Source organism: Wickerhamomyces anomalus, assembly GCF_001661255.1.
Source record: "Wickerhamomyces anomalus NRRL Y-366-8 unplaced genomic scaffold WICANscaffold_1, whole genome shotgun sequence".
Lineage (NCBI taxonomy): Eukaryota > Fungi > Ascomycota > Saccharomycetes > Phaffomycetales > Wickerhamomycetaceae > Hansenula > Hansenula anomala.
This window is the reverse complement of record NW_017567110.1, coordinates 2,291,631-2,305,015: the sequence shown is the minus strand read 5'-3', so window position 1 is coordinate 2,305,015 and position 13,385 is coordinate 2,291,631. Positions and strand designations below refer to the sequence as shown.

Genomic DNA, 13,385 nt, shown 5'->3' with positions numbered 1-13,385 from the left:
GATTGTACTACTCGAAGCTACTAGTTACCCATAAGAATCCAATTGACTTTAATTCTGCTGATGTTGGGTATTCCGGGAGTGACTATACTTATATCAGTACAACGGACATAGTCACCAAGGGACAAGAGTCTGGAAGGAAGCTGAAGTGGTGAGAATTTGATAGAGATACATATAGAGGTTGAGAGAATAATAGATGCCTTATAAATCATTTAGATACGACTCAATCATTCAATTCCATTCTATCTTAATCCATCATTTCACTGCTTTTTACGAGTACAATGAGCATTAGTCTCTGCTTTGGCTTCGGGACTTCGGCTGTAACAAAAGGATGGTCTCAACAAAGACTAGTCTCCGTGGGCATAGCGGACCTAGTCTACATCAGTCTCTAAATAATACACATTCAAATTATAACACACAAAAAAAACACCACTCTCAACAACAATAATATGGATAATAGTATAGTATACAGAGTTAATTACACCCATCAAATAACCAATATCAAGAGCATAAGTAATAATAAAAAGAATAAGGAAGTAAAAAAAAGTTGTTGATCAAAAAAACAATCAAGGAACAAAGACAAAACAACATTTTGATAGAAAAAAAACTGATGAGTGTGACCTTTGGGGAGAGGATATCAAAAAAGAGAAAAAAAAACACAACAAAAGGAAACCATTCACCTCATTATAATAATAAAATACACCTTTAAAACATAAACATCAACCAATTAGAAACAAAGCATCTTATTTCTTTGCAGTTCTTTTAGTGGTTTTAGTTGTTGTTGCCTTTTTTGGAGCAGCTTTTTTAGCAGCAGTAGCTTTCTTTGCTGGAGCAGCAGCCTTTTTAGCTGGGGTTGGTTTCTTAGCTGGAGCAGCTTTTGTAACTTTCTTAGCAGCAGCTTTCTTTGGTGCAGCTTTTTTAGCAACTGGTTTTTTAGCAGTTGTTGTCTTTTTAGTGGTGGTCGCCTTCTTTGCTGGAGCAGCAGCTTTAGCTTCAACAGCTTTTGGTTCAGCAGCTGGTTTCTTTTTGTTTAACTTAACTGGACCTGAAGTACCTTTTGGTTGAATAAAGATTTCTTTTTCGACACCTCTTCTTAAAGCAGCATTAAACAATGAATCAAAATTGGATGCAGTGATTTTGTAATTGTTTTGAATATATTTCTTTAAAGCTTGACGAGATGAACCATTACGATCTTTCAAGTTTAAGATACCATTCTTGATCATTTCTTGGAAGTAAGTTAGTGATTTGTTTACAAAAAAAATAAACACATAAACAAGGGGGGTTGTTCAATAATACTCACCAGCATATGGGGTGTGGGTCTTCTCAGCAGAAGAAGCTTTGGTAGCTTTAGTAGCTTTAGTGGTGGATGCAGCTTTGGCCATTTTCTTGGAATATATCAATTGATTGAGTTGTGTAAACAAAAAAAGATTGTTGTTGTTGTAATTGAAAAGAAGGATGGGAAAAACAGCAAAAACTTGTTTATTTATTTTTTTGGTGTTGAGTTTTTGTTGTTTTGTTTTGTTTTGATTTGTTTTGATTTTTTTGAACTGAAAAGCGTGTCGCTAGGCAGAGATGTGGTAGGGCCACAGGCAGAGATCGGTGATACGTCTGCCTGGAGAAGATGGAGTCACTGGGGGATGAGCTGGGGTTGAGTAGGCAGAGAATATCAACATTTATGGTATTGAGACAGTTATAACATCATTATAGCCAATTATAATTGAAGTAACACAACTATCTGGCTTAGATAATGTTTCATCTGCTTTAATACGTGTTTCCATAGATGTGATCTAAAATCTGGTTGCCATGGAGATAGATTCATTATCGCTTGTTGTGGCCACTATTCAGAAAATGAATTTTGCAGGGATTCATTTTTACTACATAGCTGTTTAATCTTTGATTGAGTTGAGATTGTCTGGATTGAAGCGGTGGTGATACAATTAATTATATGTATTCAGTGTATTAAATTTAGCTCATGAGTACTGTCTATGTTCATTTGATTAGCAGCACTCATGCTAGTGTCATACTGAACTAATTATTCACCGTTGAACACGCTTTCCATACAGCTAATTATTCCTTTCCCAATTGGAGTTCCCGCTGAATATTCATGACTCCAGCTACTTGTAATCTCGTCCCAAGATAGTTCTCAAATGCTTAGTATAACACAACCCATTCTGATGGTTCCTTGACTGCTTATTCTTATATCTGGTCTATGAGCCAGTGCCCCTAACCACCGAGCTTACCAAATTTTTTTTCTAATCGTAGGGAAAAATTTAAACCATAAACAAAAACGTATGTAAACAACATTAAAAAAGTCTCCATAAACCCATATACTTTAAAGATAGATGCTTTGAAAATGACTGATATTCAACAAAGTGCACAGCTTGAGGCTGAGAAAGTTCAGGACACGGAACTCATCTCAGATCAACAACCAGAACAACCTCAAGAGAAACCACAAGAACCAGAACCTACAGAACAAAAAGAATCAGAACCAGAACAAACTAGAGAAGCTGTCCAGCCACCAGAACAAGAGAAAGAAGCTGAACCAACAACAGATGAACAACAGGACAACCCAGTCGATCCCGCTCTAATTGAACAAGAAGATCAAAACAAAGAACCTGAACAACCCCAACCAGATCCAATATCATTAGAAAAAGAACTTTCAGAAATAACAGAAACATTCACAGATAATGACTCAGAAACAGTGATACGAAACGGTATACCAATCCCTAAAGATTCCGCATTATTTCAATCAATAGACATTTCTTATAATCCTTTACAAAATTTGGAAATATCACCTTCTTTATTGATTAAGGCGAATTTAGCTTCATTACCATTGACTTTACAAGCCCATGATTCATTACCTATCAGAATCCAATTCTTGATACATTCAATCCCATTATTGGATAATCTATCCACTCAAATCCTAAGAATGATTGGTGTGGGCCCCTATGAAGAAACTTTGGCGATTATTACAAGTGAAGAACCAACTCCAGAAGGTTTAGTTTATAAAGATCTTGTTGAGTTATTTGAACAAGTTAAAAGAGTTTTCAGTGAAGAGGATCCATTTTTAGGGTTCCATAACTTAATTGAAGATGTTGATGGATTAGATTTGATTATTGTTAAGAGTTTAAAAGAAATTGAAGATTCAATAGATTCCGCTTTTAGGAAAACAAATTTAGCTACTTTTTTGCTGGCAACTCTTGGTTCTATTGAAGTTGGGTTCTTCTATTTGAATGAATCATTTTTGGATGTTTTCTGTCCAACTCATAATAGTGGTTGGTTTAAAAATAATCAAACTAATGCAACTTCTTCAGTCACTGCAGGTAAATTACTAAAAGCCCAAGCTGCTCTTTTCTTGGAATTGAAAACTCAAGCTTATATTTCAGCTTTAGAGTCTGGTGATCGTTCCAAAATTGAAGTATTGGAGGATATTTTCCCTGATGATTTGAAAGATCAATTATTGGAAAGAAGAAAAACTACTGAATTATCACCTGCTGAGCAAGACTTCTTATTACGTTGCAAATCACGCCGTGAAACTTTATTAACAACTTCGGATGATCAAGATTTATCAGAACATTACGAATGGTTGATTTTCCTAAAAGAATTGTTTAATTATGTTTCCAAAAATATCGGATTTTTGATATGGGGAAGAAAAGGTCGTCATACAGTATTGACAACAATTGGTGCAGCTCTGGATTCATCATCTCCAACAACACCAAATAATACATCAGGATCACCATATGCTTCATTGTCAAAAGATGAATTACAAAAAAGACTTGAAATTCAAAAAGAAAAAGAACGTCAACTTAAAGAACGTGATGAAAAAGAATCTCAACGAATTGCACAAGAAAAACTGAAAAAGAAGCAACAGGCAACTTCCAGTACATCGACATCCTCATCATCACAACAACCTCCACAAAGACCTCCACCAACAACAACAAATCCACCTCGTTTACGTCATATTCTTAGAAGACCATGGTCATCAGAAGAGGAAAACACATTAGTTGATGCATTAAAGGAAACAGGACCACAATGGTCTAAAATCTTGGAATTACATGGTGCAGGTGGTTCAAAATCTGAAAATTTGAAAAATAGAACTCAAGTTCAATTAAAAGATAAAGCAAGAAATTGGAAAATGGGTTATCTGAAAAATAATGGTCAAGTTCCTGAATATTTATCAAAAGTTACTGGTGATTTAGGTGATGATCGTTCACAAAAAAAGAGAAAACGTGAATCAAGTGCAAGTGCTAATGCTAATGCTAATGGTGATTCAAGCAAACGTCCAAGATCTAAAAGTCCAGAGAGAAATGTTGAGCAAAGTAGAGAAAGAGTTGTTCAACAGGAGAGTAGTATAAGAACAGAAAAGCATACAGAAAAGGAACAAGTGGAGACAACAACGACGGCTGAAAATCCAGTAACAGAGAACTTTAAATCATCACAACCAACAGCAGAACCCACCGAAGAAACCACTTAATGAATGAGAAACTAGTTATTAATCTTCTTTTTTGTAGTTTTTTTCATTAATTTTTGTGAACCTCAAAATCGTTAAATCCGACGTTTTTTTTTTTGAAACATTAAATCCGAAAAAAAGGTTTCATTTTTTTTTCAATTCGAAATGAGGCAACGCTTTTTTAGTTGCAGAAGGAAATTTTGAAGTGTACTTTGATGATGGATAAATTAATACATTCGAGACAACACATAAGGGTATACTAATAATATTACCAAAAAGGATAAACTATTATTTCAACAGCATCAACAACAAAGAACTAACTGGTCACAATCAAGAGAAGACTCCCACCCAATTCATCCCTCCAACTATTCATTCTCTTATCAACAACATCATCAAAAAACCATCCATTGTTTACCACCATAATTACAAATGCAAGTCATGAGTCCACAACAAGATGATCCTCAAGAGTACATCACAAAACAACTAAATAAAGCTAGACTAGAGAGTCGTCAACTATATGCTCAAATTGATAAAGTTAAAGCTAAAATTCAAGATACAACATTATTAGATAGTGCAACTCAAATTCCATCGTTATCAAAAGATTCGATAAATTTAAAACCTTTACAAAATTTAAAAGGTCATAATAATAAAATAGCAGATATGAAATGGTCCAAGGATTCAAAATCAATATTAAGTGCCTCACAAGATGGGTTTTTAATCATATGGGATCCGACAACTGGATTAAAATTGAATGCAGTACCATTAGAATCTCAATGGGTATTATCTTGTGCTTATTCGCCCAGTGCTCAATTAGTTGCAAGTGCAGGATTAACAAACAATTGTACAATTTATAGAATCTCTTCAAATTTACAAGATGAATTTGCATTCCAACAAAGAATCGTGTCAATTTTCAAAGGTCATACTTGTGGTATTACTGCATGTGATTTCATTAATGATGAAGAAATCTTGACAGCAAGTGGTGATATGACTTGTGCCCTATGGGATATAAAGAAAGGTAAAAAAACTGCCGAATATTTGGACCATTTAGGTGATGTACTTTGCATGGATATTAATAAATCAGATACAAATCAATTGGTTTCAGGTGCTTCAGATGGGTATGCAAGAATTTGGGATAGAAGATCTTCAAACTTGGAACAAAGTTTCTTTGTGAGTAACAGTGATGTTACAAGTGTTAAATTTTTCAAAGATGGGAATTCAATAGTAACGGGAAGTGATGATGGTGTTATAAGATTATTTGATCTTAGAGCTGATTGTGAATTGGCTCAATATTCACTGCCTAGAGCTATACAAGAAATGAATAGATCCAAGCAAAATCAAACTTTTCTAACACCAAACACTCCACAATATAACAATCAATCACCATTTGTCAAGAGTCGATCTTCTTTATCTATATCAAATTCATTAAATTCGGCCATTGATAATTCAGGTATAACTTCATTAGATTTCAGTCAATCAGGTCGATTAATGTATTCTTGCTATACAGAACATGGTTGTATGGTTTGGGATTTATTAAAAGCTGAAATTGTTGGGAAATTAGAAGGTCATAATAATCGTGTTTCACATGTTGCAACTTCACCGAATGGGTTAGCTGTTGCTACTGCATCATGGGATACAACAATGAGAGTGTTTACGCCATCTTATTTATAGTTTAATTGAAAAGATCTACTTTCTAACATACAGTATGTAACATAAACATAAAAAGTGTTTGTTTTTAATGTACAATACAAAAAATTACAAAAAGAAGGAGATAGAACATAAAAATGACGCCTTTCAATAAATAATGATGAGTCAATAGTCAATCTACCCTCTTTTCTTTTCTCTTGTTTCAAACAACAAAGCGTTCATTCTTTTTCAACAAAAATAACCCAACAATCATAATCATTCAGTACGTTTTTTAACATATTCCCAAAGACTTTTCAACAAGCTATCAGGTAAAGTGTATAAGTCCATCGTAAACTCACCTTCTTCAACATCATTTTTAATATTCATATCAGGTGTACGATTATCAGTAACCATTTGAACAACTCCTAATAAATCATCTTCATTTAATTTTGTTAAACCTTCAGCTAATTTTTCCAAATCCACACTACCTTTAATAGGGTTTGTCATTGAGCTTGAAGCTAATTTTGATCTTTTATTTTTAGAATCATTAGCATTATTTTGTTTACGTTTATCACCAATATTTTCATCAACATCTGGTACTGAACCACTTTCAGCTAATAAATTTCTTAGATTTGCACTCTTGTTAATTGGAACATTTAGAACATGATCAACTTCATATCTATTCTGTTGGAAATTCAAATCATGAGCTAATTTTCTTTCACCACTTTTTTCAATAAATGTTAATGTTAAACCCAGTTCAAATTCACCCCAACCTTCCTCGGAAATTTTGAAAGGAGCTTTCTTCAAAACACGAGTTGGATTGGCAAAAGTTGGATGTAAATGATATGTAACTTTTTCAAATATAGTTGCAGGAATAGGTTTACCTTCTGAATTTAAAAGAAATATTTCAATTGACCAAGCACGTAAAGGAAAGCCTTCAGCTGGAACTGGAGCACCCTCCACTATATTTTGATTCGTCACGATTCTGATTGTTCTTTGAACCTTTTCATATGTCGTTAGTCTTGATTTTAATCAAAAAAGAGCGTCAAGAGCAAGGGCAATAGAGTTCATTCAATTCATCGCACACGTCCATTATACATAGCGCTTTCGACACTATTGTCCACCACAAAATAACATCATTGCCCCCGTTTAATTCAGCAATCAATACTCACTTCAGCCATCTTGGAAATCCTCTAATACGATTCTATTTATTCAATCACGTTCTTAAACGCTGTGTTCAAAAGTATAAGCCAGCAAATTTGTCCTTTTTGCGAATTCCTACTTTCCACTTTTCGATCGCTCCCTTCCCACTTTTTTTTTCTTCCAAAGCTTTTTTTTCTTCACGATTTTTTTTTAATTTGGCCTTTGACTTTAATTCTCGCTGGTGAAGAATATCAACTCAGCGGTTGTTGATTTGATGGTTATAAAGAGCTGGGTTTACATTATTCTCTTGCTGAAGGCTCAATTGATGGTGGTATTGCTACAAAGAGTACTTAAAATGTCCACGTCAATTCTCAATAGCTAAACAATCAGACTTCTACCTATGCAAATGTCATGAATCCAGATAAAATCCCAACAATGAAAAGAACTGAATTCAAACTAATATAATTCATGGACCCTCCACTTGTATCATCATTCATCTTGGTTAAAGTTGTGCTCAATGGCCTACATGATGACTTCCCAGTTCTAGAGGTTTGGTTTTTGGAATCTAATCCATCAATTATCGAACCTTGAATGAATCTATTTTCAAAATCATTATCTTCAGATTTCAATTTGTTACCTTTAATCTTCTTTGGGATTCCAGAAGTTTTGTTACCAATAACTAATGAATCAGTCTCTTCTTTATCCAAAACTTGTTTGCCCTTTGTTATTTCTTCCTCTTCTGGATCATGTTCACCAATTGGTTGAGGGATAGGATGTCCTTCTTCATTAGGTTCAGGCTTGGTGAAATTTGAATGAGTGTATTTGTTTGAAAGATCTTCATCCACCAGTTGAGGCTCATTAGGATTATTGTTATTTTCTGGGTCTTGATCTTTTTGTTGCTCATCAATGGTCGGTTGTTGGTGTTCTAGTGGATTGTTTTGATCGAGTGTAGGATCTGGTTGATTGATATCGTCTGTGGCATCAGCAGGTCTTGGTTTTTCTAATTCCTTTGGGTTGGTGGTACCTCTATAATTTGGATCAAGATGATATGGAGAGGATATTTCAACATCGGCATCAATATCATATTCATCAGCAACTTCAACATCATCTTCAAAGTCCTCACCATCTTCAGACTCTTCATAAATTTCTTCCTCTTCATCATCATCTTCTTCATCACTGACTTGTGAATCAATTTCTTCATTCAACTCATGGAAATCTTTTTCAGATGGGTTTGAAATGAGTGGTTCTAAACGACTTTGAAAATAATCAGCATCATATCCAAATTCATCTTCACCAGCTTGAGATTTTAATTGTTCATTAGCTTCAGGTACAACACCACTAGTTGATTCAACGTTTAAACCTGGTACGAGAACTTTTGTTTTGTTAGTATTCTGTGCTATTTTTTTATGAGCTTTCAAATCTGATAATAAGCTGTTGATAAACTCACCATTAGCTGGAGCAGCTACTGGAACTGAAGGTGTTTGTGCAAAGTCCCCGGGTTTGGTTTGTTGATCTGATTCGATACCATCATGGATAGTTTCATAAAGTGTCTTTGTAACAACGTTATTCTTAGAAGTTTCTGTTGGTGTATATGTGATGGTCAAAACTTCAGTGATTGTTTTAGTTGGTGGATCTGTTAAAGCTGTGGTTGCAAAGATTGTTGGAATCAAAATGATTGAATAGTAGAAACTGTTGAATTTCATCTTGTTGATCTTTGCTTAAAGGATAGATTCAATTCTATGCAAGTTACCAAATAAGCCAGTCGTTTTCAGTATGAGCATCAAGTAGCTAGTGCTCTCTGGGACCCGCACTTCTCTGTTTGTGGAGGAATTTGAAGTATCTGAATTTTTCAGTTTTGTGTCAGGCAGCTAATTAAGATAATCTTTGGAACCAATAGAATCATGACTAGATGATTGAAGTGCCACAAAAGTACAATTTTATGGTTGACTCCATAATGAACTGTGGGCTAGGTAACTGAATAGCACTTGGTAGTAAGCTTAAGCGTATTCAATTCACATTCATATCAGTTTTCTGAGACTATGATTAAGCACCAAAAGTCAAATAATCTGGCCGCTTATATCCGCGCCTAATTTCGCATAAGCTACCAGCATTTTTTCAAATTTTATCTTAGGGCGTGTAGCGCAGTTGGTAGCGCGTTTGCCTTGCAAGCAAAAGGTCATCGGTTCGACTCCGGTCTCGTCCAAATATTTTTTGCGCATTTTTTGGCGCCAAATTTTCGCTATTTACGTAAATCCATCCATTTTAAGTAAATTTGCGGAATAACTTTTCAAAGGCGTGCTTAAAATGGATTTTTTTTTTTTCCTTTCTTTGTGCGCATTTGGCGATCTCACTTTTTTGATGTGAATATCTGTCAAAGGGGATGTTTGATTGTGCTTAAACTGACATCAATAAAAGATGAACATCACCTTGTAAGTTGTAACTACGTTGTAAGTTATAGATTTTATAGGCAAAGATTCATCATTCCAGCCTCAAAGTAAATCACTGCTTGCAGTTTGTGAGCGTGAACCTTTGTTCTGAGTTCTGAGCTGACCAGTGACTCCTTTACCGGATCCACTGTTGGTACTTTTTAATCCAGAGTAGAATGATTAATTATTTGGTCTAACCTAAGAGAAGTTCTTTCAGAGGTGCACAAGCTGGTGGAAAAACCCGAGACATTAACTAAACTATGGATCATTTGCACTGAGATCATCTATTAATGTTGATTTTCTTTCAAACCAGCCAGCTTCAACACCTACAGCTTCTATACTAAAAGCTAACAAGATTGAATATTAAAGTCTCTGTATTTATGGTCCACGTAACGTCAACCTCAATATTTCTAAAGATCTATATATTTGATCCTGTTGAATTGGTATATAGTTATACAGTTTTCATTAGTTGGACCGAATATTCAAGAACTAGAGCACTCTAGAGTTGTACGTAGTGCAGAAACTCAGCACTACTAGTAATTACTACCGTAGGAGAAACTGTTGAACTGTTCATGACGGATTTGTGTGAAGAACTGTACTTTAAGACTATAAGGCGATTATCAAGTGAAGGAAGATATCCACAATTTTCGATCAATTTGTACTTCAAAACAGCTCTAGTGGCGTCTCAGTGCCTTATGGTCGAGCATCACAAGTTCAGAACGTGACCGCACTTTCTAGGGAATGTCAATGTGTGAATTAAAGCTACATCTTTGGCTCAACACCTGAGTCTAGGTCATTCTTTAAATCAAATCAACTTTACTATGATATTGAACTTTTCTATTGGTACAAAAAACTTGATTATAATAGTACATTCTTTAATGGTTCCAAAGTTTAACATCTCCAATGGAACCTTTTGATTGATTCTATTCCAGTTTTAGCTCAACAAGATGACCATCTTTCATTAATCAGTATTGTTTAGATAAATATTGATCAGATCTATTAGCTTAGGGTCATCACCAATTCTTTTATAAGCACTTCTAACAAATTGATCATTTGAATTCTGAATAGTTTGAATTTGATTAAAATCTTGATAGCTAATCAATTTCTGTAATCTTAGATTCAATATTTGTTCATTGACCAAATTCCTCATCATATCAAACTCTTTATTCAACTGCATAATAGCCTCCCATGAACTATATCCAAATCTACCAGCAGGTTGACCACCAGCAGGCCCTTGTTGAGCCGCCAGCATCGATTCATAATTATCAACCATCATAGCTGTTCCTATTATACTTTGTGGTACAACAGATGATGAGCCACCTGGTATGCTTGCAGTTCTTGGCTTCTTGAATGGAGGTTGACCAGCTAAAGGTAATGAATTTTTTTGAGTATTTGGACCTGGAATCATCTCACCGCCTGGTCCCATTTGAAAAGGTATAGTCATACCTGGATTCATCATTGGTGTTGGATGGGGATGGGTATGAGGGGGTTGTTGTGGAACTGATTGATCTGGATTTATTAGCCCTGAGAAGTCTAAATCTGATGAGTGTTGTGGTTGTATTGAAGGATGTGGAGGTTGAGGATTGGGTATCAAATGATGTTGAAGATGTGGTTGTTGTATTGGAATCATTGATGACGATGACTGTGAAGGCATGGAACTGTTGGGTATTTGTGTTTGTGAATTTGCTGAGTTTGGTGCCATTGGTATTGATGTTGATGAATTTGTTGTATTTGAAGAGGATGATGATTGATGTTGGACTGGTTGCTGTTGTAACATCACTGGTGATGATTGAAACTCATTTGAATTTTGATGATCATTCTTTGAAACAAAGTTGGATTTAGTTACAAGATTCAATATACCTTTTGCAATGGCATCATCTATGAATGAAGGTGATTGAATAATTGCATCATTTTCCAGTTCTTCTTGGTTTGCAAATTGATAAACAAAACGATGATAGTACTCTAAATCAATGTGACCGGGCTTTGATAAAAATTTAACGACATTTAACTCATTTGAGATAACATCATCCTTTATATAACCTTCTTCGTATTGTTTAATTAACTCTTCGTTCAAGTCAAAACAAAAGTTCTTTGGATTCCATACAAAGCCATTAGCCTTATCAGCCATTTTCTTGAACACTTTATGATGTTTTAAAACACGGTCATAACGATCTTTGACATTGATGTTTGTAAAACGTTTAGCATAATCAGGATACTCTTTGTTCAAATTTTCAGCAACTGTATGCCATGTTAAGGAATTGAAACGATTATTTGATGGGTCATAATATCTTGAATCCTGACAAACTTGTTTTAAAGACATCATACAAGCTAATTTTGTCCCTGGTTTCCAACGATCATAATTCGATTTGGAATTCTTATGATCAGACATAATAGGGCCATATAGTATAATACACCCAACAATTAATGATTAACAATTAAATGAGATATAAGCAGCTTAAAAGGTGAACCAAGGGATAAAACAACAATAAACCTAATTAGGGAATTAACAATATAAACTGTGATTGAATTGCCAACCTCTGATAAACGACAATTAATAAATATAAGCAAACAGCTAGAAAACTTTTGAAGACTGTGTATAGCTAGAGTCTTGTTTCAACAACGACTGGAGTGTTTTAGTAGAATCACGGCTGAAAACTAATAACAAAATTGGCTAAAATTGATGGAATACGTAGTCCAAATGGATAGCGCTCTTCAATAAATGAAGGTAATGGTGGTATATCAGTAGTCCCCTTTTGAAGCTAGTAAGTTTAATAACTAGTTGATGAATGGGTGTAAGAGGAACTTTTGGGATAGGAAAAAAACTAGTGCTGAATAGAGGTATCGCTCTAAGCGAAACTGAACATAATACTCTTTTATCTGGAGGGAACAATCTAGCGCCAACAACCTGTGTGTAAAGCTATCACTTGTTAGTGTTTCTGTTGTTGTTGATGGTGTTGATGTGGACGTTTAAAGTTTATGCTGGTTGGTTGTTTCAAGACGTGGTTTCATGTAAGTGAAATAATGCCTAATATGCAAATTACCACTCAATTTTGAAATGTGAAAAAAGCGAAATGTTATTGTGGTACGCTGTAGTCGATGATCATTCAATTAGCTCTTAATTGCACTGACCAAAGTGCTACACATAGTACTTTGATTTTAGAATACATACATGCTGTTTGGGTGCTAGTTCTGTTATGTGTTATGGGCCTTTGGCTGACCTGTCGACGTCAATGTTTAGACTGAAATTTGGGCACAAGCACTCATTCCATCAATTTATAATATTCCTGGAAATCTAGTCCGTTTGATGCGGTTTTTGAAGGCCCTGTAGGTATGTTCCATCTGTGACTAAAAGGGAACCTAGTACCTGCAATAAACTACCTAGTGATATGGCTATCCACATGTACTACGCCGTCTAATTACAAGCTCTTGAATAGATTATCTTATCTAGAGCTCTAGGGGTTCACCATTCTAACTTCTTGATGAGCTGGGCACTTCTGTATATTCGGATATATTTGTACAAAGACTCAAGTGTACGTCAGAGGAAGAAGGAAAAGTGGTACAAATTCAATTTCATGGGTCACGATTACTTTCAACTCGGACATGAACTTTGATTTAAAGCTTTGGTCAGTTCAATTTGTGGATCAACTATGTGTAACCAATTCTCCATGGCGACTATATTTGACTGCAGGCCCATTATACTTAGTACCTGAGGTTCTGAAGTTTGTGTCTACCCAAAAGGAAAATGG

At 35.0% G+C, this 13,385-nt stretch overlaps 6 protein-coding genes and 1 non-coding gene across 7 annotated transcripts; 3 read left to right on the top strand and 4 right to left on the bottom strand.

The window, feature by feature from the left end:
• Nucleotides 1–740: 740 nt before the first annotated feature.
• On the bottom strand, nucleotides 741–1,697 carry HHO1 (histone H1; the record flags this gene model as incomplete). Its single annotated transcript, XM_019180377.1, has 2 exons — nucleotides 1,298–1,697; nucleotides 741–1,222 (listed from the first exon to the last, which is right to left on the bottom strand). Exons 1-2 carry the CDS (start codon nucleotides 1,377–1,379, stop codon nucleotides 741–743), a joined length of 564 nt encoding a protein of 187 aa, XP_019041794.1. The 5' UTR covers nucleotides 1,380–1,697.
• A 103-nt stretch (nucleotides 1,698–1,800) lies between these two features.
• On the top strand, nucleotides 1,801–4,471 carry TBF1 (Tbf1p; the record flags this gene model as incomplete). The annotated part of the gene is made up of 3 exons (XM_019185403.1): nucleotides 1,801–1,827; nucleotides 2,399–4,241; nucleotides 4,299–4,471. The coding sequence occupies 3 exons, from the start codon at nucleotides 1,801–1,803 to the stop codon at nucleotides 4,469–4,471; spliced, it is 2,043 nt and encodes a 680-aa protein (XP_019041793.1).
• A 414-nt stretch (nucleotides 4,472–4,885) lies between these two features.
• STE4 (G protein subunit beta) lies at nucleotides 4,886–6,115 on the top strand (the record flags this gene model as incomplete). The annotated part of the gene is made up of 2 exons (XM_019181263.1): nucleotides 4,886–5,720; nucleotides 5,895–6,115. The coding sequence occupies 2 exons, from the start codon at nucleotides 4,886–4,888 to the stop codon at nucleotides 6,113–6,115; spliced, it is 1,056 nt and encodes a 351-aa protein (XP_019041792.1).
• A 192-nt stretch (nucleotides 6,116–6,307) lies between these two features.
• TAF14 (TATA-binding protein-associated factor TAF14) lies at nucleotides 6,308–7,349 on the bottom strand. Its single transcript, XM_019182541.1, has 2 exons — nucleotides 7,243–7,349; nucleotides 6,308–7,072 (listed from the first exon to the last, which is right to left on the bottom strand). Exons 1-2 carry the CDS (start codon nucleotides 7,249–7,251, stop codon nucleotides 6,347–6,349), a joined length of 735 nt encoding a protein of 244 aa, XP_019041791.1. The 5' UTR covers nucleotides 7,252–7,349; the 3' UTR covers nucleotides 6,308–6,346.
• A 262-nt stretch (nucleotides 7,350–7,611) lies between these two features.
• On the bottom strand, nucleotides 7,612–9,262 carry WICANDRAFT_103352 (uncharacterized protein; the record flags this gene model as incomplete). The annotated part of the gene is made up of 1 exon (XM_019180376.1): nucleotides 7,612–9,262. Exon 1 carries the CDS (start codon nucleotides 8,914–8,916, stop codon nucleotides 7,612–7,614), a length of 1,305 nt encoding a protein of 434 aa, XP_019041790.1. The 5' UTR covers nucleotides 8,917–9,262.
• An 81-nt stretch (nucleotides 9,263–9,343) lies between these two features.
• WICANDRAFT_t20 lies at nucleotides 9,344–9,416 on the top strand. The gene has a single exon. It is a non-coding gene; the product is annotated as a tRNA-Ala (tRNA).
• Nucleotides 9,417–10,497: 1,081 nt separating this feature from the next.
• WICANDRAFT_88231 (uncharacterized protein) lies at nucleotides 10,498–12,361 on the bottom strand (the record flags this gene model as incomplete). The annotated part of the gene is made up of 1 exon (XM_019186142.1): nucleotides 10,498–12,361. A coding segment is annotated over exon 1 (1,424 nt), but the record flags the coding sequence as incomplete, so codon positions are not given.
• Between the last annotated feature and the right edge of the window lie 1,024 nt (nucleotides 12,362–13,385).